General features: G+C 40.8%; 4 protein-coding genes and 2 long non-coding RNA genes across 6 annotated transcripts in view; 3 read left to right on the top strand and 3 right to left on the bottom strand.

The window, feature by feature from the left end:
• The window catches only part of LOC104955551 (uncharacterized), a 15,634-nt gene extending 4,369 nt beyond the window's left edge, over positions 1 to 11,265 (top strand). Inside the window, exon 3 of the long non-coding RNA XR_799462.1 lies at positions 11,254 to 11,265. This is a non-coding gene — a long non-coding RNA (uncharacterized lncRNA). The remainder of the gene's footprint in view (positions 1 to 11,253) is intronic.
• Positions 1 to 17,045, bottom strand: part of LOC104955553 (uncharacterized) — a 21,330-nt gene extending 4,285 nt beyond the window's left edge. Inside the window, exons 1-2 of the long non-coding RNA XR_799463.1 lie at positions 17,035 to 17,045; positions 11,936 to 11,942 (exon numbers count right to left, since the gene is read on the bottom strand). This is a non-coding gene — a long non-coding RNA (uncharacterized lncRNA). The remainder of the gene's footprint in view (positions 1 to 11,935; positions 11,943 to 17,034) is intronic.
• LOC104955675 (Fanconi anemia group M protein homolog) overlaps positions 1 to 24,522 on the bottom strand; it is a 430,065-nt gene that overhangs the window by 317,469 nt on the left and 88,074 nt on the right. The gene's annotated exons all lie outside the window — the stretch shown is intronic.
• soul3 (heme-binding protein soul3) overlaps positions 1 to 24,522 on the top strand; it is a 326,159-nt gene that overhangs the window by 217,868 nt on the left and 83,769 nt on the right. The gene's annotated exons all lie outside the window — the stretch shown is intronic.
• LOC104955554 (TSC22 domain family protein 3-like) lies at positions 13,523 to 17,328 on the top strand. The gene is made up of 3 exons (XM_010782897.1): positions 13,523 to 13,715; positions 14,446 to 14,497; positions 15,114 to 17,328. Exons 1-3 carry the CDS (start codon positions 13,618 to 13,620, stop codon positions 15,453 to 15,455), a joined length of 492 nt encoding a protein of 163 aa, XP_010781199.1. The 5' UTR covers positions 13,523 to 13,617; the 3' UTR covers positions 15,456 to 17,328.
• The window catches only part of LOC104955557 (UAP56-interacting factor), a 28,971-nt gene continuing 22,788 nt past the window's right edge, over positions 18,340 to 24,522 (bottom strand). Inside the window, exons 4-9 of the mRNA XM_010782902.1 lie at positions 21,232 to 21,383; positions 20,440 to 20,515; positions 20,252 to 20,343; positions 20,037 to 20,111; positions 19,749 to 19,875; positions 18,340 to 18,819 (exon numbers count right to left, since the gene is read on the bottom strand). Of these exons, the coding sequence (XP_010781204.1) occupies positions 18,718 to 18,819; positions 19,749 to 19,875; positions 20,037 to 20,111; positions 20,252 to 20,343; positions 20,440 to 20,515; positions 21,232 to 21,383 (624 nt within the window). The 3' untranslated portion in view covers positions 18,340 to 18,717. The remainder of the gene's footprint in view (positions 18,820 to 19,748; positions 19,876 to 20,036; positions 20,112 to 20,251; positions 20,344 to 20,439; positions 20,516 to 21,231; positions 21,384 to 24,522) is intronic.

The raw sequence follows: 24,522 nt of genomic DNA, 5'->3' as shown, positions 1-24,522 counted from the left end.
GAGAGTGCGCCCGCTTTCGAAACGTGTGTGCTCACAAACGTTTTTTTCTAAGCCGCTGCCCACAAAAGTCAAATAAGCAGAGGCATAGGGGGGGATGTTGAGAGTGTGTTAGTCATGAGGTAATTGTGACAACAAAGGGAGTTTTGCGCCAGGATTGTTCTAGGGGAAAGCAGCCTGTGGCTTTCTACAATTAATTCACACAAGCCATGCTTGTAAAATCAACTCCTCATTCCCTTGATGTGTGTGGGGTCTGGCCTGGCGCGCTGACTGCTCTCTGTTTTGCGTAATTGCAACGATAGTCCATCATGATCAATGGCAGTGTGCATACATTTTGTCGTTGAATGTCGAGAGAAGCAGTATGTTTTAAAGGCACAAGCCTGGATAGATGTAAAAGATGTGGTGTGTGCAGTGCCTGTTGTGTGTGTGTTAGGTCAGTTGCGCCGGGATTTCCTTTCCCTTTCCCGCATATACATCCCCTGGCAATAGAACACTGTACTTTTTTTCTAATCACCAGGAAGGCATAGGTAAATGGTAAGCTAAAAAATCAATGCCAAGAATTCCAATAAATGTCAAACCACAAAAAACTTGAGTAAGGATCTTCAGATTTCGCAGCTGAGAATGTGTTAATGGCAGAATTTGTTTGTTGTTTAGGATGAAAAGACTAACCTAAGCAGAGTAATGGGTCAACCACTTAGAAGATGCTCCTGAGGGAGGCCTCTTTTAAGTTATTTAGAGTTATGTGGCCCACCTTTCAACAGTACATTTCCCGGCGTTTTGAGTCACAGACTCCCTTTTTGCTTTGCTCTGTTCAGATGTCCATTATTTAGTCTTGCATTAGTATCAGGAACCTTTTTGTACCCCTTTTCCATTCCCTTGCTTGAGAGCAGTACTTTCGTGGGAGGAAAAAAGGTTCCTATTTTCTGAGTTGGTCCTGGGGCGGAATGGCAAACCACGCCCCGTAACCTCCCAAAAAAGTTTTTTGTGAAAGCCGCCATTTATTATCTTCGCATTTAGCCCAGCGCCACAAAAGCAGAGGGAGACTAACGTTTGGCAACAACAAAATAAACATGGGGAGCGGGGCTGGAGTGACATGAGACTGTCGGTGTTCTGGCGATTTTACTCGGAAGGCTCCAGCAGAAGCTGCTGGCGACTCCCAGCCAGCTTCTACTGGTGAAAGCCATGTCCCCCAACTCCGGGCGACTTCGGGCCGGAGTCTCGGGTGAGGTATTATGCCGTGAAGTTTGCTTGCGGCCTGCCAGTAAACCCAAAAAGCAGAAGAAAAAGAAGTGAAGTCAGCGGGCTTAATCGCAACCTATCCTCCCCAAGGAACTTATTCCGGTGTGAACGCGATCTGACACCCGTAATTTTCGGACTATAAGGCGCACCTGGCGCTTGCCGAAATGTAAGCCGCAGCAAGCTTAAATTTGAATCTGTATGGATTGTACATTATATAAGCCACACTACTATTAAGCCCGCGCAAGCGTGTTTTTAATTGTGTAATACCTATGTACAGGGTTGTGCACAGAGGGGATTGTCGGGAAAGAGATGGCTGTTTGAGGAAGCTCCTATTTATTAACATTTCAACAAACAAGTGGGATATTTGCATAACGTATTCAAGTGTTGACCATTTAGTTGCATTTTAAGTTAGCGTTAGAACAATGTACGTGCTGTTGTAAACTGCTGACTGTGATCACATAGCTTTCAGACCACGCAAACTTTTCAAACCTTTCAAACTTAACACGGTTTGCGCTCCCAGCGCACGTTAAACCACCGTTTTGGCACAAGAACTGTCTCGCCTCTCGCTAAATGTCTGCGTGTCTTGCTCTCGTCTGTCTTCTCGTACCACTTCTCGGTCTCCACTTACTTTTGCGCGCTACCTGTCTCAGCCTCTTTCACGGCCCTCCGCAGCTTTTTCCTGGGCTGTGTAGCCCGGCCGCTTTAAAGGTGGGGGGCGCGGACCGCCATAAGCCCAATGGAGTTAAAGGTGTGGACGTGTAACCTGTAAAATCCATAGATTTGTAGGAGCGGGTCCGGCTAGTGGTCCGTTAGCTGAAAAGTTCACGCTGGAGGAGATATTTTCAGGAATCAGAATCTGTTTTCCACTGCTCAACTCCTCCTTATTCTCTCTCTTCTCTCTTTTTTTTTTTCCCGGGGAATGGTGGGTTTGACAGCAGGGAAACCCCTCCAAGGCCTTCTTACCCAGGGCCTTCCCCCAGTCCCTGGCCAAGCAGCATTAAAGGACTCAAAGGCCACAATGATACGTACAGTACTCTGCTGAGTTTTGGACTGGACCGTCCTGCAAAGTGAGGCAACAGGGTGCAGTGTTTCAAGTAGCACAAAGCTTTGCTTTCTCCACGTCATGGGATTGAGTTGGAAACAAAGCCTGGCCATGCAAGCGCCAGGACTTGCGCCAATAAGACGTTTTCAACAACATCTCTGTAAGGCTTCAACGTCTGTCCTCTGATGCTTTCTTTTGGCACTAACTGTTTCTGGTGGCTTACTGTTTTAGGTGTATTGGCCACAAGTCTTCATCTCCATTTGTTTTTTGTACTATTCAAAATTGCTGAGATCCTTGGCCATGAACCAATAGAAGCTAGACTGTTGAGTAGGGTGCAACAACTAAATCGTCTTGACTCGATTAAACATCGCATGGACAAATTAGTTGCCAAGCTAATTCAGTCGTTGCTTATTCGTCGCGGTGACGCCATCCACGTGTGCGTTTTACGCGCCGTTTAAAGCTCCAACGTTATCGTTTTTGTTTATCGGTACTGGAGACATTTAAAAAATGTCATGTGTATCTTGCTACAAAACATTATATCACAGTCTTAGGTGTCGGCCAATTGTGTTCTTGGGCGCGGGGGAGCTCTGGGGAATTTGTTTCTAATATGCAAAAAGACAAAAAAAATGCGTCTTATATGCCTTATTTTCAATCTTTCCATCCAGACGAGATCTCTCGCTCTCCCCCCGTCTGTGTAACGGAGGGGGCGGGGGCCAGTTTACACACACGCGGGGTGGCTACATCTAGCAACACACTGCAGGGATGGCAGGGAGGAGAGAAGTGCTCCCAAGGCTGGGTTAAATGTTACCTCGTCTTTGGGGAGGTGGAACCAAGTGTCTCGTGGCCAATTTTTAGTGCCAATTAAGAGTTCTCCCGCTCGCTCCCAGGGGCTGCGTAACACGAGCCAATTCTGTCTAAACATTTACAAAAGCTGCGCACCACACTCCAGACGGAGAAATGGCACCGCGCTCTCCACTGGTCTTGTCTATGTAGCTCTGGCTTTAGTGTCCCAGTCGTCGACGGCAATAACCTTTTCCACGTCAGGTGTATATGGGTATGCTAGCCGAGCAACACACAGAGTTTAACAAAATGGTATACAAACATGTGGTTAATGATTAGAAGGTAACTGGTTAATTTTATCTTTGGTTAAAGTTTTCAAGCGTATTCGGTTTTACAGTTCTGCTCATTCGCAATTATGTTAATACGATTGTGTGAACCATTGTTGTTTCTTTTGATGTGAAATATGTATGTTATTGTATTTTAAAGAAAGCAAATGTTTGATTATGTTCACAATTTATTTAGTTATTATATAAAAAATTTTTTATTTGAATTCAAGTATTCATCTTTATTGTCTCATTGTATTTCCCACATGCCAAAAACAACCTCAAGCTAAATCTACAACGTTGATGGCTAAGATAAGAGGTGTTGAGAAATTGTGCCAAGGCATAATAGTCGAATAGTCGATGGAATCGTTTCATTAATCCGAGTTACAAATTAGTCGTTTGTTGCAGCCCTACCTGTAGATTGTAATTACAAGTTAAACCAAATGCAACGATTGGTTTTTGGTCATCGGAGAACTATTTTCTGATTAATCTATTTCCCTATCTGATAACCATTGCTGATATTGGTCTAATTGAAAGTATGGTTGCAGATGTTGTCCAATGGAATTTGTACACAACGGGACAAGATTTTTGGTGTTGGAAGATTGTGGTTTCCTTTTGTATCTGTATGTATTTACCAAATAGATAAGCAATTCCTAAAGAAATGCTAGTGGGAATGTTTATTCTGAAAAAGCTGACCTAAATCTGCTATCTGAAAATGAATGTGGTAAGAAGAAAGTGAATAATTTGAGATGTCCTGCAGGGTTATTACAGTTACAGGGCTAAAATGCCGCTGGCTCCTCCGGCGGTGAATGTTATTATCACTAGGCCCACATTGTAACCCACTGGCCCGGAGCCATTCGTCCAAAAAAAACTCGATTATAATGAAAAAAATTAACACATTTGTTGCAATAGTAGGCTGTAATTATTATTGCACCTACTACACTTTACTACTGTACTACAACATTTGAATCATCAGTTACTTCGCTCATTTGCCCTCGAATTGTTCATTATTTGGTTTATTAAATAATGATATTGTGGGTCATATGTTAAAACAATGTCTGCTTATTATTAATGGAGTGATAGTATTTGTATAATGCGACTTTCTGCCTTCCTGCATTAGAAATGTAATGGCTACTGTAGTAGATTAGATTAGAACCTTCATTATCCTAAACTAGTTCTAGGATAATGAAGGTAAGATGAACAGTAGGGAAAATATAAATATTGCTATAGCACTTACTTGTCAGCATGTCCAAACACCACAAAGACCTGTATAGTCATCATCTGAGAGGTGCAGTGACGCGTCCTAAAACCAGGAAGTAAGCTGCTGGTTCCCTCGACAAAAAAGCAATGGGACTTCTCCACAGGGTTTTGGAAAATAGCTGGAAATAAGGTCTGTGGAAAACGAACCTGTTTGATAAATGCACGTTTTGTTCAGCCGGATAATCTCCACGTTTTGTTACCCTACTTTTATAATTTTCGAATCATAAATCTAATCGATAGATTATAAAAGGGTTTTAGGACGCGTTACAGTGTGGCTAAAACCTTCTCTCCCTCTTCTTCTCATACTCCCTGTCACTCTCCTTTAACTCCTCCGGTGACTTTCTTTTATTTGAAGATTGATTTTTGCCCGGCGCTTGGCCGGTTACCGCTGGTATTAAAACATTTAGGCGAATGGTTAGGTGGCGCGATAGTCTGTAGTGAAGAAGGAGCGCGCTGCGCGCTCACGGGAGCCTGCTCGCGCTGCGCTCCGCAGCAAACAGCTGTTTGCTTTTCACCCAACAACGACAACCGCCTCACAAAACGCTATGTTGTAGCGTTAATAAACTAAACAATTTAACTAAATTGGTCAAAATACCAATGCTACAGGACCATTATTTTTTTTTAAAGCAATATTTTTAGTGGCCCGAGCGGGCAAGTGGAAAGTACGTTATGCTGGCCCGGGGTGTCTAAATAGTGCTTCCGGGCCAGCGGGCCATTTATAATGTCGAGCCCTGTCCTGATTTAGATGTGTTGATGGCTGCATCGTTACCACACCTGTGAAGTTTTGGGCCGTTGGGAGCATTCTCACTGAAGTTATGAGAACCGTGTTTCATGGCGAGCATTGTGTTGCCATGGCAACGGCATTTGAAGAAATGTCAAAACTGTCACGTATATGTCTTCACGGCTGGATTGTTAGCACACATGTAAAGTTTGAGCACTTTTTGACCATTTTCATAGGAGTTATAGCAGTATCGTGTTTTACGGCGAGGGATGCGTTGCCATGGCAACAGCTTTTGAGGAAAACTCACTAATGGCACATAGACATGTTGAGGGCTGGACCATTAACTGTCACCTGAAGTCTGGTGCTGTTTTAACCCTTTTCATATGAGTTACGACAACATGGTGTTTTTTGGCAAGGGATGCGTTTCCATGGAAACAGCCTATGGTGAGATCTCAGATTTGGCGTAGAGCTGTTGAGACATGGAGCGGTGATATACAAGCAAAGTTTGGGGGGCGATTGGACCGTGTCCTTTGGAGGAGTTACAGCGACATCGTGTTTTATGGCGAGGGATGCGTTTCCATGGAAACGGCATATGATGACACCCCATAATTGACATAGAGCTGTTGAGGGCCTTACCATTACTTATGAAGGCAAATTTCAAGCTCTCCTCCACTCTAGCTGTGACATCACGCACTCTACCCTTAACGAGCTGCGCAATGCAATACACACCAATGTTAACATCTGAAGAAGGCCTCTTTGCCAAGGTCTGAACAATGTTTAATATCTCTAAAAGTATGCATCTGATTTAAAAGCTGTGTAACACGAATAATGTCAGAAAGATGTGTAACATTTTAAAGTTGGAATGAGGTTTTTTGAGTGAAAGTATGAAGGAACAGTTAGCAGTTGAAGTCGCATGAAGATTTTTCAAGTCTGAAGAGTTTCTCCATTGACTTCCATTTTGAATTATGAATTATGAAAGTTATGAATGACAAAAGTAATAGCAATCGATTCCCGACCAAGCTGAACGTTTTGATGTTTGAACGACATTTCTGTGATGTGGAATGTGGGAGCAGAAGAGCGTCAAAATAACCCGGCGGAATAAGAATAAAGTAGTTGGAATGTTGTATCAGCATTCCCACTAAATTACATTGGAGCGGGCCTATGTTGAATGCAGGTAAACAATCCAGGTGGAAAAGAGCAGATGAGATGGATAGCATTTCCCTGTCAACATTGTCTCTCAACTTCAAATCCATTCTCGAATTGATAATGTTTGAGTGACAGATATGTTACCGGATATTTGGAACCCTGAAATAACTTAATCAGTGTTGGCTTCAAAAACGATGTAATATAGTTAGTATTGTACAAAGCAGCACCAGATAATGGGCACATTTTTTTGTATTGGTTCACTCAAGCTCAAAACAATTAATAATCAAATATTTGCCAATGAATTTCTGTTGGATCATTTTAGTTCTAAACCAATTATCTACGCAAGGTTATTCGAACATACCTAACCCTAACCCAAAATATCCGTCCTAATTGTCCATTGTGAAAACTGATAGTTCTTTAACAATAAATGATAACATTTTAAGCAGGAAGTGACATCTTTAAAGACATTTTGAACCTTTTTCATGTATTCAACTTCCCAGTTAGTAATTTAGTAAAACTATCTGATCATCAGAATGCTCATGTTGCGTGCTGTACTGAATAACTTCCCAATATCTCAGAAGGTAGTTTGTTTAGTAATGTTTTGATCTTTTATAGAAATGGCCAAACTATAATTATTGAACTAATGTTAGAAATTAAAAATGCTAACATACTCCATTTGCTTTTGATTTTAAGTCGATGAGACTAGCCTAAATGTGTGTGCATGCCATCTGTAACACTTACACAAAGTAAGAACAGCCTGCTTTGTACTGCAACACTCTCCACTGTGTCACCATGTCTTTCAAATACATTTGAATCAGTTACATTATAAATGCATCAACAAGCTGTTTAAATCATAAAGGATACTGTAGTATGAGGACTCTGCCCTTGTGTTTTAACAGCTACCCTGTCACAAAATAGTGAGTGCTTTCAACATTTTTACCATGCGTCTTTCAAAAATGAAAAGGGAAGGACATGAAACTATAACTGTGGACAGGAAATGAAACTGTTTTTAGAGAAATATAGAGCTGACACACCATCACTAGCCTCCAAGGAACAAAACACACACACACACACACACACACACACACACACACACACACACTCAATTTTCCTGATTTTAGGTGATTTCCCCTCCCACTCTGCAAAAATTATAAAATTGTTATGGGCCCCATGCTTCACTTTTTTTTCTATTTCTGTTGTGGATACGCTGTTCTGCCAAGGGTTGTTTTTGTTTCCGTGGAAAAAATAACCAGGGCTTTGTTTGAGACAGTTTGGTAGCTCATGGTGATGGCCTTTGGTATTGACCCTAAATCAGTCTATTTTATTGGTATTATATGGGATCAGGTCCGAAGCAACCAGATGAAGTCATATATTGTGTTGGGCTAGTGTGAAAAATGTTCAAACCTGTTTGATATTAAAGGATTTAGGGGGATTTATTGGCAGAAGCAGACCATAATATTCTCAACTATGATTTCATTGGTGTGTAATCACCTGATACTAAGAAACCTTTGTTTGCTTACAATGAGCCTTTCATATTTACATAGGAACACGTTTATTTTACGGAGTCCATCATGTTGCACCGCCATGTTTCTATGGTAGCCCAGGGCAGACAAATACAACTCTGATTATTGAAAGAGCGTTCCTTTATTGCATTACCCAGAGGCATCAATTCTGCATGATCCTATACAAGCAGTTTTAGTTTTTTCCTTTTTTTGATTTACTTTACTGTCTATATTTAGCAAAGCTGAAGATAGACAGGAAATGGGGAGAGAGAGTACACGGGGTGTGGGTGGGACAACATGCAACATACAGATCCTATTTACCATAAAGTTCTCCATATAGGAAAACTGATCTGGATGACACCTTTTCTTGATGGAATATACTATTCAAATGCAAAGTGTGCACAATGCATTGCAAAAAAAACGGGGCTGTCAAAATGTTCCCCAACGAAAACATTTCCTAATTTAGGATAAATAACATATATCTTATCTTTATCTTGTGTTCATCCATATGGCTTACCTGGCACATCTTCCTGGCAGAGTATAAAATAAAGATAATACACATGGCCACGAAATACATACTAAACACATCTGTTTTGGCATTGTCATCAGTAGTATGCTAGCATGCTGCTGTAAACAACTAGCATTACTGTAGACATTTTTAAAGTCGATATTTCGCCCACGGCTTGAGAACTACTTTTGCAGAGGTGCACCAAAAGTTTTTCTCACAAGACAATCAGGACAGACTGGGCTGTTTTTGGAAGGGGGACTTAAAGGAAAAGCTGCTTAAACAGGGCCTTTCAGGCAGAGGATGTATATTCAGATAGACAGTAAAACAAAAATAATGTGTCTTTTGAACATAAAGCCATGTCAAAATGAATGAGCCTGAAAAAAAGAATAACATGTCCCCTTTAAATTATTACGAAATTGAAACCAGAACCATTCTAGTATAGCAATTATGGAAAAAAACAGGATAAAAAACCTATCTATTCAACTTTTTTTCTATTTATTTTTCCTTAACTTGTAATTGTTTCCATTATATTTCCAAGTTATGCAAAATGTAAACTTCAAAAAGACAGCCTCCATAACCATCTCCTATCATCTATTGCTCACTCTGTTATTACACCTGAGTCATACTTCTTGAATAGTTTGGATGCTTGCTTGATTGTAGCTTTTTCGCACTTCCTTATTAATTCTCTGCGGGCAGAATACCAATACCACAGCTGTGCAATAAAATGTGTCACAAATGGCGGAAGTTGTTTGAATAAAACGAAAGTGAATACATTCACATGTGATACGAGTGGGTAAAAAAACATGCTCTGTTTACTTAAGGTGTTTATGTCAGCTTGTGTTAGAAATGTAAGATCTAGATTAATTAAAACTACAATTTAAAGCTAAGAAACACAGGCATTTAGTTAAGATTGTGCACCTGTTATCCTTGTGCACATAAATCCGGCCTCACCTCTTACACTCTGAACTTGTCTTGGCATGTCTCAGGGTGAGTAAAATACTTGTCTTTGTTGTTACTGTTTTGCTGAAGAAAACCCTTTTTTGCTCTTCAATATACCAGCAGTTCTGCCACAGGCAACAGCCGACAACTATTCAATGTCCACATGAGTTATTCACCCTCAAAACTTGCCCCTGTGTGGGTGCAAACTTTTCTGTGGCTAATGGACTTTTTTATTGACAATCCTACTTTACAGCATTGTAAGGGAAACGCCAAACTCTACCTGTGGCTTATTATAAATGTCTGTCCCGTGACGTTCACAGAAGCGTTTGTTGCATAATCAGTGTCGGGGTAAGTTGAAACCCTCATTAGCGTTCTGTTTTTTAACCCAGCCCATAGTCCTCTGGAGTTTGACCATACTTACCGTTGTTATATACTGTTTGCTTTGTAACGCTGGAAAAAACTAGAGGAGGATTTACTGTGCATTCAACACGTTGTGTTTTAAGTAAGCAGCTCAAGCAAGTTCTCTGCTCTGACTTGACATCTAGAGGTTTAAACAAGTTCATGTGTGGTAACCTCACTCATGTTGGTTTCCAAAAACTCCCCCAGTGCCAGTTGTTCTTGGAAGTTCTACTTGGAGTGCCAGATTGTGTTCTTATACGGTTTCATTCAGTTCGTTGTTATTCTGGCCTGATTCGATTTAACGAGAAATGTGACGATTAGCCGCCCAAAACCATCGAGACTCAACAAACTCGACCAACTTTCACTCAGATTTACTTCACTGTGGTAATCCGTCCCACACCTTTAGAAGTATTATTGTGTTGATGTTTTCCAGTCTCCGTAGCTACAAACTCATCACTAGCCCATCACATGTCCCAGGCGACCGGTCACATTGGTGTTTTGAGTTTCCTCTCTTTGTATTCCCTGGTTTGATCTAAGTGGTGTCATTCCATCTTATTATTGCCTCCACTAAAGCCAGCTGGAGAAAAAAGGAGCCAAAACAAAGAATCACTGTCAAGCTGGATGACAACGCTGAAATTATAAGTTGAGTAGTCAATTGGCAGAAAATAAATCGGTAACAATTGCCTCCGCCAAGGAGTTAATGTTTTATTTTGTCCTCTTCTGTCGGAAGGATTACGAAAAAAGAGCAGAGTTTTTGTCCATATCACGACTTGAACCCACCTTGTCTGAAGAACTTCCAAACTTGTTAAATTGGACCATTCTGAAAAGCATGTGAATACAACATTGTCTTTGGTGTAAGACTGCCCTTGTTTGTTGCAGTAAACTCAATGATATTGTGTTTTGGTTGGACAAAATAAGCAATTTGAAAATACATCGGAAGCATTCTTTTAATGGGAATTTCTACTATTGTCTGACAGACAATCGTCTGGAACGTAATAAAAAAAATGCTGCAGATTAGACAATAGTGCAAAGCTCTAGATGGTTGCGTAATATGCCTCTCAGCACTTACTGTTGTTTGGATACAAGTTGTCACATGAAGATACGCCAACATTTCCCTCCCCAGATGTACTTTTTCTCCCAAAATTGCAACTTTGGTCTGTTTCTTCTATAATCCAGGGAGCGTCTGCCCTTTGTTGTCCACATCAGGAAACACTTTGGTGAATTTATGTCTGCAGAACGGCTGCATTTGCTACATTAACTACACTCATTCTAAAATGCTACCATCAGTTTAATTCTTGTTCTCGTTCACTGCATTTGTCTTTCCAGCCATCATGAGTCGAATCATGAAAATTGAATGTGAATCATAAAGAAAATATTCAGTTCACATCTGAATCCAGAATTCTCCGGACAGTTATGTCCACAAATAAAAAATGGTAAGCGTTTCCTTAATAATGTAGCAATTGTTGAGGTTCCCGCACTTTTTATAAAGATAGTGCTTCGTCATTCTCCTTTTTAATTTGTTGTGAACTTGCAACAGCTTACACATTTAATTCACATCTCTAATTGATTGTGCTTGGCTTGATTTCAAATAAGGAAGCAATAACATTTTGATAAAACTTTTTTTTTTTTAAAGATAAGTTATGTGAATTGATTGAATTATTTTCAGATGTTTGAACAATTTCAGAAGGTTTATATTTGGCCATTTCTGATAAGTTACTCTACATGGACTCAACACTAACTTTTAAAAATGTGTTTCTAGGATGGCAACCAGGTATCTTCTTTTTGGGGACAAAACTGAAAATCCCTATATTTTAAATGATAAAAAAAGTATGCAGTTACACGTTAGCCATACAATGAACATATGAAATTTATACAAGTAATGCAGTACAATCTCAGCTGTCAGTTCAGACGCCAGACTACTCTGCCTCCCGAACTTAACAATTTTAATTTGAGCTGGTTCTTAGTCAGTTGAACTCTTCAGCCCATTCTGACAATCTAATTTGCTTTACTTTTGTCACTGAAACAGATTCATGTACCGCACCCGTGCCCGCGTGTACCGTGTTTAGAACCGGTTGTAACAGCAATACTTACTAATCCAACACATACTGAAAGTTTTGGGTCCACCTTTTGCTGTACATTTTGCTTTACATATTAACAATTGGTAAAGTCCAGAAATGTTTGCCAATGTCAACCTGGCAACCGTGACATCTTGCCCTGTGTACTGAATATACAGTATGTTGAATTCAATATGTTCTACAGCTACAGTATGATTCTGTTAATGGTTATGCGTGTTTTTGTCTGCACTATGTGAAGCAACAAGGGGTGTAGCCCATTCATGGACTGTACTTTACAGTGACAGACTCCTCTGGGTACAGGCCTATTTAAAACCCCTGTTTGGGAGCCAACTATAGGTGGGCCACATCTGAATTTTTTTCATTTGGTTATGTAACCGCTCCTGGGGTCACATAATACTGATGAGTGAGCCCTGGCTGCTGAGAAGTACATTCCTATTTGTAATTTACATCTTCAGGAGATGGGTGTGTGTCTGTTGGTATAGGCTAGAGACACTATGTATCTTATTCAACACATGTCTGCATTGTTCATTGTATGATGTTCTCTCAGGTAACGTGTGTTAGACATGGTTCTATCTGACAGGGATCAAAGGCATGTTCTGTAGGACAGGAGATTGACAGTGTTTCATATCAGCAGAGGTATGGGGAACATTCCTTCCTTGGTACAGCCCACTGATGGCAATCTACTGAGTGCTTCCGCTGGCCTAACACTCACACACATACATTGGATGGTGTGTGGAGGAACAGAACATTGTGCCCTCGGGGGGGGGTCTATACTCTAATTAACCTGCTGTTTACTTGCATTGGTCTTCAACGTCTTCCCATCGTCCTTTGTCGCAGACGTCAACCCAAGTTTAGGAATCTTCAACAGATACTAGATTCCTGAGCCCCATCCACCAATGGGCCGAGAAATATTTCCGTTAACAAGCCCAAATCTTAGTTTACAGGCTCATGTTGATTTAGAGTGCCACACTCCCAGTTAAGATAAAAGCTTGTCGGGCCCCTCTGGTGGAGGAACTATTTTATGGTGACACAGTTTCTAAAATATACCTTGAGCTTTTTTGCATTGGTGTTTTTTTATTTTTTTTACCTAACCTTGTAAATACCAAAATGGGTTATAAGCAATTCTAAGTTAATAATAGCTGATGGAGATGTTGTTGACCCGGAAGTTTTGTGTGTCATTCTGGTCTGGTCAGATCGCTCTGATTTCGAACATTTTAACTGATCTGATATCGCCATTTGTTTTTGATATAAGTGGTTTTGGAAACATTACTGAGCAGTCAATATATATTTAAGTTGTGATTGTAAATTGTAGTTTCACAACATGTTTTTTTATTTTTAAACTTTATAATTCTAAGGTTCATTTTTAGAACTGCAACAATTTATCTGTTAGCGCATTGTATTGGCCCTTTTTAAATAGCTTAATTAACAGAGTTGAATGTATTAATAGTTGGCACTTGTGGGCCTCCGTACACCCTGCAGTTACTGTCCTCAGCAGACAGGCTCTGTAAGCGGGCGGAGTTGACGTGTCTCCCCGCCTCCTGTCAGCTCCTTTGACATCTCACCCGTCGGTTCATGTTACATTATTCTAAAAGTGGTCACAGTCACCCACTAAGCCCCCTCGAGTGCACTCCGGTAGCCCTTTCCTCTCTCGCTGCTCTCGATGTAGCTTCAGCCGCAGGCAGCACCATGCCGTGCACTTTTTCCTACAAACCCCCGTGCTGCCCCGAGGCCCCCGGCTGGCATGCAACCTGCAGCCCGCTGCTCTCCTACCGGACCCACCGCAGGTAACGGGGGGTTAGGGGTAGGGTTAATTGTTGTCACTGGTGACTAATTTGGTTAAGATTCACAGGTCTTGACACGCAACTTGCGTCATCATATATACTTTAATAGATGGTGGGAGAATGTGTGTGTAATACTCAGGCAGCAGCTTTGTTGTAGGGTCTTGGCTTGGGAACCGTAGGGTCACTGATTCAATTCCCTGAGCCCGACTTTGAAAATGAAATATATACATTGTATATCGGAGAGGTGACAGTTCACTTCATGGGAGCTTTCGAGATGTCCTTGAGGGCACTGAAACATGGCAGACCCTTCGCTCTGACACCGCCATCAGTGCATCTTCTTACTACATCCTGTTATTGTTGCCAGCAGCCTTTTGAGACATTAGCACACCTAATACAGCAGTTCCACATTTGCACCTACTTTGTTGTGCTGTTGCACGCTTCCTTCATTTCTCCTGCCGTGACCTATAAACAGAGTGCACATGTCACTGTACGACCAAGAGTGGTGACGAGTCATTTCATAGTCTGCATTCCTGTGGGCATTCCACAGCGGTTGCTTTGATAAATTGAGCACCAATGTCTTGTCTAATCTTTTTTCTTTTATTTATTAATGTGGTGGTGTTTCTGATTTATTTATTTTTATGCTGAGAGTTAAAGATGACTATCCTCTGGAGGTTTTGAATCCTGAAAGCTTTGGGATCAATTTTAAAAGGACCTCATCTTTTCTTCTTCACAGGGCCTCGGGAACCAATGTTGCTGCCATTGACAATAAAATTGAACAGGCAATGGTGAGTACTCTATTTACCATGCATCGTACACTTCTCTAGAGCGGCAATGGACCAAACGCATATTTTAATAATCAAGCCATTTTTGGAAGACATTTCATGCAAAAATATCAGAGGACAGTTTTTTCTGTTCACATCATAAACATTTAAAAATTCAATTTGTAGAACTGGGATGGACACGTTTTTTTTGTATTTTCTGACATATTTATAGTCGAAACCAGTAATTGAAATACAAATGGGCAGATTATTCGATTGAAAGAAATGTTGTTTCACTTTTTATTTGTATAGTAAGAATGTATTCCGTTACATGGAAGGACAGAGACATACACATATACTGTGTCTTTTGACTTGTCCTTAATTCTTTATATTATTGGTAGTTCCTGATTGCATTTGTCTCTTACTTATTCTAATATTTATAAGAACCAAGCACTCTTGATATTTGTTCGTCTTTGCCGTCGAGCAGGGGCACACAGCTATCATGAACACATGTAGCCTGTAGCCTTGATCTTCCCTCTGATGTCCTTGTCTGCTGCATGCTGAACATCATAAATCATCCTTGTGTCACCGCTGCCTCTGGTCAGGTCCTATATATTAATTTCTTTGTCACGTGTTCCCGCAGGACCTGGTGAAAAGCCATCTGATGTACGCAGTGCGGGAAGAGGTGGAGGTGTTGAAGGAGCAGATCAAGGAGCTGTTTGAGAGGAACTCTGTGCTGGAGAAGGAGAACGCTGTGTTGAAATCTCTGGCCAACAGCGAGCAGCTGTCTCAGCTGCCCGCACAGCCGGCCCCCAGCTCCAGCACCACCCCCCCCCACCAAGGACTCAGCCAGCCTCAGCAGCAAGCCCAGCCTCCGCTTCAAGTTCAGCCTCAGCAGCCCCAGCCGCAGCTCCACCCCAAACCCCAGCCGCTCCAGACTCCGCTCGACCCCAGCCAACCGCAGCCCAACGTCACCTCGGCTTGAAGTGCATCCGAAAAGAAAAAAATCTATTGCATCTAGTTTATGTGAAATTAAAAAAGAAGATAAAAAAACAAAACATTGTCTTCTTAGCCACCAGCTTGACCACAAAGTGGTGTGTGTGTGTGTGTGTGTGTGTGTACCTCATTGAGTGTCTGTGCGTGTGTGTGTGTGTGTGTGTGTGTGTGTGTGTGTGTGTGTGTGTGTGTGTGTGTGTTTTGTGGGCCTTTTCCAGTGTTAATGCAATCATCGAGAGACAGAGAAAGTGTGTGTGGGGGGGGGGTAGAAGAGGGTGTTTGGTTTCATCTTGGCTGTGTTCCCGCGGAGCCTACTGGGGAGCTCGTGGACAGGATGTCTTCTCCAGACTGGCCCGTGACCTCAGCAGGGGTGTCGGACAAAGAGGGGGGGCTTCACCTCACATAAGGGACAAACGGGAGTGGTTGTCAAAAAGAGCGATTATTTTTTTAAATGACATATGAGTGGGTAACGGGGGTATTTTTAGCCTTGCTGTTTCATGTTGTACAGTAAGAAATGGGAAAGAGTTTCTTGGAGCGCACCACCGCTGCCACCACCTTTACATCAACCTTTGCATCTTTCATGTCTTTATTTATTACAGGGCTGCTATTCTCACGCCTAAACAATATCACGAACCTGTCCAACAGTAGCCCGGTGTCTCGTTTCCACTTTCTTCTTCAGTGTTTCAATAGATCGGCCATACTTTCAAAATATTGATGCTTTACGTTTGTTGAAAACGTAAGCGTAAAACAAATCTGACAAATGTTTAACACTAACTCAAATCAGCAGATTCAGTATGTACGGAAGAGGATTAGGGCCACATTTGATATTGTTTTGCGATCTGACAAAAGTTCTAAAATAATTTAGTTCTGGGAAGTCAGGATTCTGAGATTTTGTGGGGGAATTCTCTGAAAAAAAAATAGGAATTCTGACTTTAATTTCATGATTCTAAGAAAAAGTCATATTTCTGAGAAATATATTTGGAATTTTGAGGAAGTGAGAATTGTGGAAAAATATATGTTATTCTGAGAAAAAAAAAGTATAATTCTCAATGTATTCTCATAAATCTGATAAGTCAGAATTCTGACTTTAATTATAGAATTCTGAGGAAAAATAGTAATTGTTCTGATTTTTATTTCAAATTCTGAAAAAAAGTCTTAAGTTTTTTTTCTTCTCAGAATAAAAATAAATAAATCACTTGGTCGAATCTCAAACACATTCACAGTGCCCATAACCCTTTTCCGCAACTATGAATGTACATTTTTGTCAAATATAAAGTATTAAGAGCCTTGACGGGTGTCTCTTCACCCGTCAACATCAAATCGTAACGTGAGCCTGCAGAAAGGTATTTGAAGATATCATTCTGTTATCTAAAAAGGAATTAGTATTGCCATCACCCCCACCTTCATGCTTTTTTTTTTTCCTCCCAATGTTTATCTTGAGGGGGGGGGGGAAGCTGTGAAAATCATTCAACCTACTTTGTAACCAAAGATGCAAAGCTGTGTAAAGAAATTGATTATTTTTAAATGCACACATGTATTTCTTTTTTTAATTACTTCCTCCTTCACACGATATTTTGTTGCTGTCAGCATGTTCTGCATGATCTGTAATCTTCAAACCACTTTCTTACCTCATTTTTATTCAGCACTCTTATTGTAAGATAGTCTGTGAACAGTGTAAATGGGAGAAGGGGGGGGGATGATGCGGAGCAGAGAAAAATAACCTAGTGTTACTGACACTAGTCACAGAAAAATGAAGTGAGCCATGTTTTGTTCATTTAAATGGTGTTTGAGATTCACATGCCAATAGTTTTGTTACGTTGCAAATTTTAATGTATTTAAATAAAAGCAATATTCAGATTCCATAAAATGGGTTTTTTTTGTCTCATTTTAACTAGTTTAATACAATATTTAATTTTTAAAGGGACAATTTGCCATAAAATCAAGTGCTATTTATCAATCTAGATTGTTTAGGTATGCGTTATCAGCCGTAGAAAACTTTGCTTTATCTCCAATAACATGTCTCTAAATGGCACTATATTAAAAACCCCAACAGTTATGTCTCTGACCCAGTGACAAATGTATTTTTTTGGTGCTTGGAGCCCCACAAACCAATTAGTTGCATATAAAGCGGATATCTCCAACACGAGACATCGAGAATGATCAATAAAATAAAAAGGTTTTATTTTGTTGTGAACTCCCCTCTAACTCAATAGTGCTGGCTACAGTCTGACTCATAAGGTGAAGCAGAGGAAGCTATCTTCTCCCTTTAGGATGAGCATCAGGACCAGTGGATGTACACTGTTTTCTGGATCATACAGTTATTGTATTATAATGGTGTTGATTTTGGTGAAACTGTCCTGTTAGAGCCGGTTTTTGTTTTTGTCAAAGGTCAAATAATATTGCCACCTGGTGGTCAAATCTGTAATATTTAGTTTAAGATAAAAGACTACATTTCCCACAACGGCAGCCTATGAGGAGACAGATATTGGCAACCTGAGTGGGAGACGCCAACAAGACGCAGTTCTCAACCGTTTATTTTTGAAGAAAACAGGACAATCTAAGTTTGCTAATCATATTTGAGTTGTACATCTTTTGTTTTTAACTTTGAATACATTTTATTTTGGACTTACCACACGAGCTGCATATCAAGCCAGCCTTCCAAGTTAGTCAAAACAAATGGAGATAACGTGTTTGGACTCTGTTTTCAAAAGGAGTTTGAAGGCAAATGGAAACAAAGATAGGAGGCTGCAACGTCTCCCTTTAACAACATTTAAACCCATTAACGTGGGTTCCTCAAGCTGTGAAGAGGGGGGCTGGGTTATGTTGATTACAAGAGCAGATGGAACTTTAGTGATTTTAACCTGTGCAAATCCTTATAGAGAAAACTCATTTATTTGAAGAAACATTACAAAACAATTCTCACAAAAAGGGTTTAGAGATCATACGTGCCACCCTTGCAAACACATAGCGGTTCTCTGTGAAGAGAGATGCGTCCGTACAGTCGTCATGATAGTGTCAACAGTTCCAAGGCCATGGGAGAGAAAGAGTTCCTTCCTCCCCGGTGTCGGACATCCACAACAGACAGTGGAGGACAATGATGGGAACATATTTTTACCACTCCTCCGTTGACACGTGTTGTTATCCTCCCTTTCTTTAGTAAAGTCAGTGGTTCAGTCTGTTCCCTCCATCAGGAAGGTTGGGTGCACTGTGTAGAACAGGACAAAGAGGCTTCTGGGTAATTGGCCTCACAACTAACCAACGGTAACAAATCTGCTGCCCTTGCCGCTCTGTGCTGTGGAGGAGCGCTGATCCTTCAGGATGCAGAACCGCTCGTTCAGGGTGAGCGCTGTTTGCTGCACGGACAAAAAAGACAACTTTACTGAGAGAAATGATTTCAGTGGTCCTACAGACATTACACAATTACATTAAAAGACATTTGCGTCGTTTTCTGGACTTCTAAATAAGTTTATCGGGTTTTTTTTACAAATAAATGTGATTAATGTCTTTTTTTTATTATCTAATGTACATATTCAAGTCACCATTTTAAACTTATCAGTGAAGCTGGAAACTGATGTGTATTTTACTTTGAGCAATTATTTATAAGCTTTTTGTAATAGTTTTTTCCTGCTAACTTTGTGTGATTCTTTAGGCTTGAATATTACATAGATGTAATATGTATTTACAATACAGTGCAGTATATGTATTTGATGAGACTTCATATGTAATGCCATGCAGTGTTGCACACACACACAGGACCAAACTCATGAACATAACCTGATAAGACAACGCTGAGGGCTCAAACCCCCATCACAACACTTCTCAAGCTGTCACAGTGACACCCGTCAGAGCATCCGTCTTTACAGTGAGACAGTGTCTTACTAACTGTAGTTCCAGCAATGACGCTTTATTTTGAAAAGACAAATAGTTCCAAGATGAAGAGCTTGTAAAAAAGAGATCTTTCCCTTTACCAGCCGGCATTAGTAATAATATTCAGACCAAGTATGAAGACAACGTGTACAGACTTAGACGTTGAGGAAAATCCTATCACATAAGACTTTTTAAAATATTTTTTTATTTTAATTCGGAGGACTTTCTAAGCACTTGGTTAAGAAAATGGGACGTGTTTCATGGTGTTCAAATACTTTCATTACTTTTCATTCCTCAAAATTAATTTCCCCTGTTTTATTTTTTAGACAATATGGGTTTACAAACAATTGAAATTAAAACAGTCCAATGCTTGTGTATCTAAGCATACTGATAGTGATAAGTACTGCGCTCTCACCGGTTTCCCAACACTGTTGATGTCAAACTCCAGAGGCACTCCTTTGGGGATCTTCTTCTCCACCGTTTCTACCTTCGGATGGGCTGCAATGGCTGCTGGGGGATGCAGGGTCCAAGCAGAGGGGGGCCTGGGAAGAAGTCACTTTGATCACAAGGTGTGTGTGTGAAGGGGGTGGATATTTTTTTATTTCTTTGTGTGCAATATAATAAAATACTATACAGCAGTAATAAATAATACATGCTTATGCAAATGATGTCACTGTGTACAAATGTAATTAAAGATATTTACTCAGGCTGAGTCCTGGCTGTGGGGTTGTCAATTGAAACAGTCAAGATTCCATTGTTGGCTGATGATGTGCGCCACCTGGTGGACAAACACAGACACTGCGCTTTAGCACACAAACACTGGCAAACATAACTTCCTTTCCTCATACTTAATACTGAGACATACAGACATTCAACCACTAGAGACAAGTAGACTCTGTGTCATCCTATAATACTCACTGGCGAGTTCTGGTTGGAGGACTGTGAGGACTATGGGGACTATGGGGACTGTGGGGACTGTGGGGACTTGGCTTTATCACCTGGGCCTGCACCTGTAAAATTGGAGATGAAAACAGAAAACACTTTCAGTTACATTTACGGATACACTGCATTTCAACACTCTGGATGTCATGTAACCCATCCCGTACCTTGAGTCCTCTGTGGAACAGGAAGGTGGCCTGGCGGGCGTCTCTCTGAGTCTGCTGCTGGACAGGGGGCAGTGGTCTACAGGAGTAAAAGGGCAGGGTGTTAAGTACAGCTGCATGTGAACTGTGTGTGATGCTGTATATCATTTGCTACAGGAATTAGCTCATGTAGATTACAGTGTGTGTTGACATAGCTGAACACACCTTGATAATTGAATCATGCCTTTGATTGGAAAAAAAGACCTATGCGGTAAGAATCTAATAATTTAAAGAAATATGAGAGGATTTTACACTATTTCTGGAAGTGATCAGAAGATCATATAAAATAATAAAACCCTATACAAAATATCATATCTCATTGAAGTATAGAATAGTATTAAAATACATTTAAAATAATAATAATACATTATTATCATTAGTGTTATGACCATAATTATAAAAAAAATATATAGTTATATAAGTAAAATCATTATTATTAATTTTTATAACATTACATTGATATAATGCTTTAAGTACTTAAAGACACTTTACAAAGAAACATTTCCCACATGCATAAAAAAAACGCTAAAAAACCAAGATGAAATTAAACAAATTATGAATTTAACTTTTTGTAATTTTTCACAGAATATTTGACGTTAAGGGCGTGGGCAAGAGGTGTTTGCAAATGACTATGTGTGCATGACTGTTAAAAACATTACATTAAATATAATGCTAAAAGGTATGTACAAATCTGAGTTCCCCTTGTGCTCACAGAGATCCACACATTGCTCAGGTTGTTCCTGAAGCTGTTCTCACCGGCGTCTCAGCGGGAAGGGTTTCAGGACCCCCGCTGCGCTCTGTCCCCTGCGGGGGTCCGGCTGCCGGTATGGCTGCCTCGGAGCCTCTGGCTTCCTGTACGGAGCCTCGGGGCGCTGGATGAAGGGCTTCGCTTTCGGCCTAGTTTTCTGCTGCGAATGAGAGACACAGTATAACCGTAAGGCAAGATTGTGAAAACGTATTGCCTGAAATAAAGCATAATTCAGATTAATCCTCAAAATGTGAGTAACGGGAGACAGAATAGAGCAGCAGCTTCACCATTAGACTCAGTGAGTAACGTTAGCCAATCAGCTTTCAGTGTGTATAAGATCAAACTTGAACTTTTATTTATAAGATTAAGAATTGAAAGATAAGAATTGAAAGATTTGTTTTAAGTCTATTAAAAGGAATTGTATCCCCAGGTGGGATGACATAGCTGAATATAAAGTCAGTAAAATACTGCTTTAACGATTATAACTGAAGTGAAATCGAAAAAGAAAGTGGTCTGGGGTCGGCTGCCGTAATTCATGAGGCAATTTAGATTCTTATTAAGCCATTACAGCGCTTAATAGATAATTATGGGGTAATTTGGAAACATTTTTAAAGTGTTTAAGGTCTGAAGCAGACAGAGTTTGCTGCTCCTGGATACCAGATGATGATGTTTGTTGCCAGGTCATGAAGCAGCAGGAGTACAGTCTGCAGGTCTGATGCTACTAGACCAGAGGCCTGTACTACGAAGCCGGATTTTCACTTAGCAAGCTAACTTCAGGGAAAACTCTGGGTTTCCGGTCCTACGACGCTGATTCACTTCTTAGCGGGCTAGATCTCCATGGTAACTTATGCTGAACAGCTAGCCTGGTCCGGAGCAGGTTAGGTTCCAGGATAAGAGATCAACTCAGTGAAATCACCGCCTGCTGACCAATCAGTGTGCGGAGTTTAAAGCGATCAAGTCATATTACAGGAGAAAGGAAATACAGTTTAGACTGTAGGACTGCAGGAAAGACGGTCGGCAAAAAACGTGTGAACGCGAACATTAATAGAATATCACCTCCCATCTTCAGAGCAATCTGACTATTATAACATTAGCGTTAAGAAAGCTTAATTAAATATCTGCCACAACGTAAGTAACCGGATCAAACTAACATTAAGTACAGTCCGCGGCACTGTGAGTGCAGACGTCGATGTGTCCCATTATCATTCATGTGTCATATATTTCCTTATCTGAGTCAAGCTGAGCCGTATCTGGCCGTGCAACACTCAGTGTCACATACTGTATGCAGAAGTATTATTTTAAGCAACACATTAAGTTGACGAAAAACTCGAGTCAAATATAATTAAAGTCAGATCGTGTCTTAGACGGGGCAGTGATATCATTAACCTGTTAATGTGCGCGTTCAAACACTTTTTTTTTTTACCAACTGTATTCACCTTGCAGACCTGTGCAGCTATGTGGCTTTTATCCTGGATAAAGTGTTTAAGTCATGGATGTTTAAAGTCTTAATATTTGTCTGATATTATAGTTCACTTTTAATTCAGGAAGTATATTATTGCCGCGTTCACACCGCAGTACTTTTCCCACTTTAGTTCCAATATAGTTCCGAAATGTCGCGTTCACACCAAAAAGAGCCTGAACTAAAATTAGTACATCAGAACCTTTTTTACCCCCTTTTCCAGGGAGTTTCGTGGGAGAAAAAGGTTCCTATGTCTGATTGGCTGGGCGGAATGCAAACCACGCCCCGTAAAACTCCCAAAAGTTTTTGTGAAGCCGCCATTTTAATATCCTTGCATTAGCATTAGCCCAGTGCACAAACGCAGAGAGACTAACTTATGGCAACACAAAAGAAAACACGGGAGCGGTGGAGATGAGGAGGTGTCGGCGTTCTGGCGATTTACTCGGAAGCCAGTCCCCAACTCCGGGGAATTCCGGCGTTCTGGCGTTTTCTCGGAAGCCAGTCCAACTCCCGGGGAATTCCGGACAGGGACTTTCAGGTGGCAGTATACGCGTGAAGTTGTTTGCGGCCTGCCAGTAAACCAATAAGCAGAAGAAAGAAGAAGTGACGTCAGTGGGCGTCATTTGCCTAATCTTCCCCAGTTCATGACTAAAGAACTAAAGAGTTCTCATGAACCTTTTGTGAGAAAGTACTGCGGTGTGAATGCGCCTAATGCGCTGCGCTGTCGTACGCTTCTCATGTTTGTAATTGGTCAATGTGCTAACCCCGCCCTTTTATGTGAACACGCACTATAGATAGGGCAAAGCTGACTTGAGTTAACGAGTTGATAACCAGCGTCATAGGACCCGCTTAGCGAGAGCGCGTTTGTTTTGGATTTGGTAGCGGGGTTACTCAAAACAATATCGGTTATGTTGAACCGGGCTCGTAGTACAGGCCCTCAGGTTACAAGGTACAAATATTATTGATGCATGTAGTTATTAGAGAGTATTTGAGTGACGTCTTAGTGGAGTCTTTCTTTGTCCAGCTAGTAATGTATCAGTGTTTCCCCTAGGTGGAGTCATAGCAGCGGTGCTAAGGCATGTGGGACAGCTAATGTGAGCGCATGGAATTTTTAGTGTGTGCGCGTGGGAGTGCGCCCTCCATATGGTTATATGTGTCAGCACAGAAGGCTCTTGAGGCCTAGTACCAGGGCCGTTCTAGACCATTTGCTGCCCCTATGGTGAGATTTTAGGTGACATTTTATGTGTAAAGAATAAATGAAAAATCTCTACAAAAGACAAATACCTGCAAAAACAGAATGAAGTCTATAATGATTCAGTTTGTGTGAATAGTTGTTTGATTGGGGGATGGACGTCACATCCTCTAGGGGGTTCCCGGGTATGCCCCGGGAAAACAAAGAGATTTTTTTTTTACATTTACAGTTAGTCATTTACTTACATTATGAATGTTGTTACATCAGGCGAACATTTGTGAGCGCCAACGGTCAAAATGTTTTTTTCCCTCCTACATAGGAGCTACAGCGCAGCGCCCCAGATCTGCGCGCCTAGGCGACCGCCCTATGCCAGACACAAAATACTAATTATAAAAACAATCAAATGAAAAGTCGCCACTTATTATTATTTTAAGAATAACTCAAAATATATATATATCTTTTTTGGGGTACTGGCTGGCGCCCCTAGCGTCGGCGCTCATATTTCAGCCAGCGCGTGCGCGCCACTATTTGTTTAGGGGAAACCTGATGTAATGATAGAATGTATTTTTTTTCTTCATTCTTCTTCTGGGCTTTTTCTTACATAAAAATAATGCTGTGTTTTTTATATCTTCCAATTAACAAACAGGA

Source organism: Notothenia coriiceps, unplaced genomic scaffold, assembly GCF_000735185.1.
Source record: "Notothenia coriiceps isolate Sejong01 unplaced genomic scaffold, NC01 NC01_scaffold00024668, whole genome shotgun sequence".
In the NCBI taxonomy this organism is placed as follows: domain Eukaryota; kingdom Metazoa; phylum Chordata; class Actinopteri; order Perciformes; family Nototheniidae; genus Notothenia; species Notothenia coriiceps.
This window is presented reverse-complemented; position numbering and strand designations above follow the sequence as displayed.

What these genes read in the sequence shown, in the direction of transcription:
- LOC104955554 (XM_010782897.1), top strand. Translation starts at nt 13,618, where the DNA reads ATGCCGTGCACTTTTTCCTACAAACCCCCGTGCTGCCCCGAGGCCCCC. An exon ending in TCCTACCGGACCCACCGCAG is followed by an intron (nt 13,716 to 14,445) that starts GTAACGGGGGGT and finishes TCTTCTTCACAG; the next exon opens with GGCCTCGGGAACCAATGTTG. An exon ending in ATAAAATTGAACAGGCAATG is followed by an intron (nt 14,498 to 15,113) that starts GTGAGTACTCTA and finishes GTGTTCCCGCAG; the next exon opens with GACCTGGTGAAAAGCCATCT.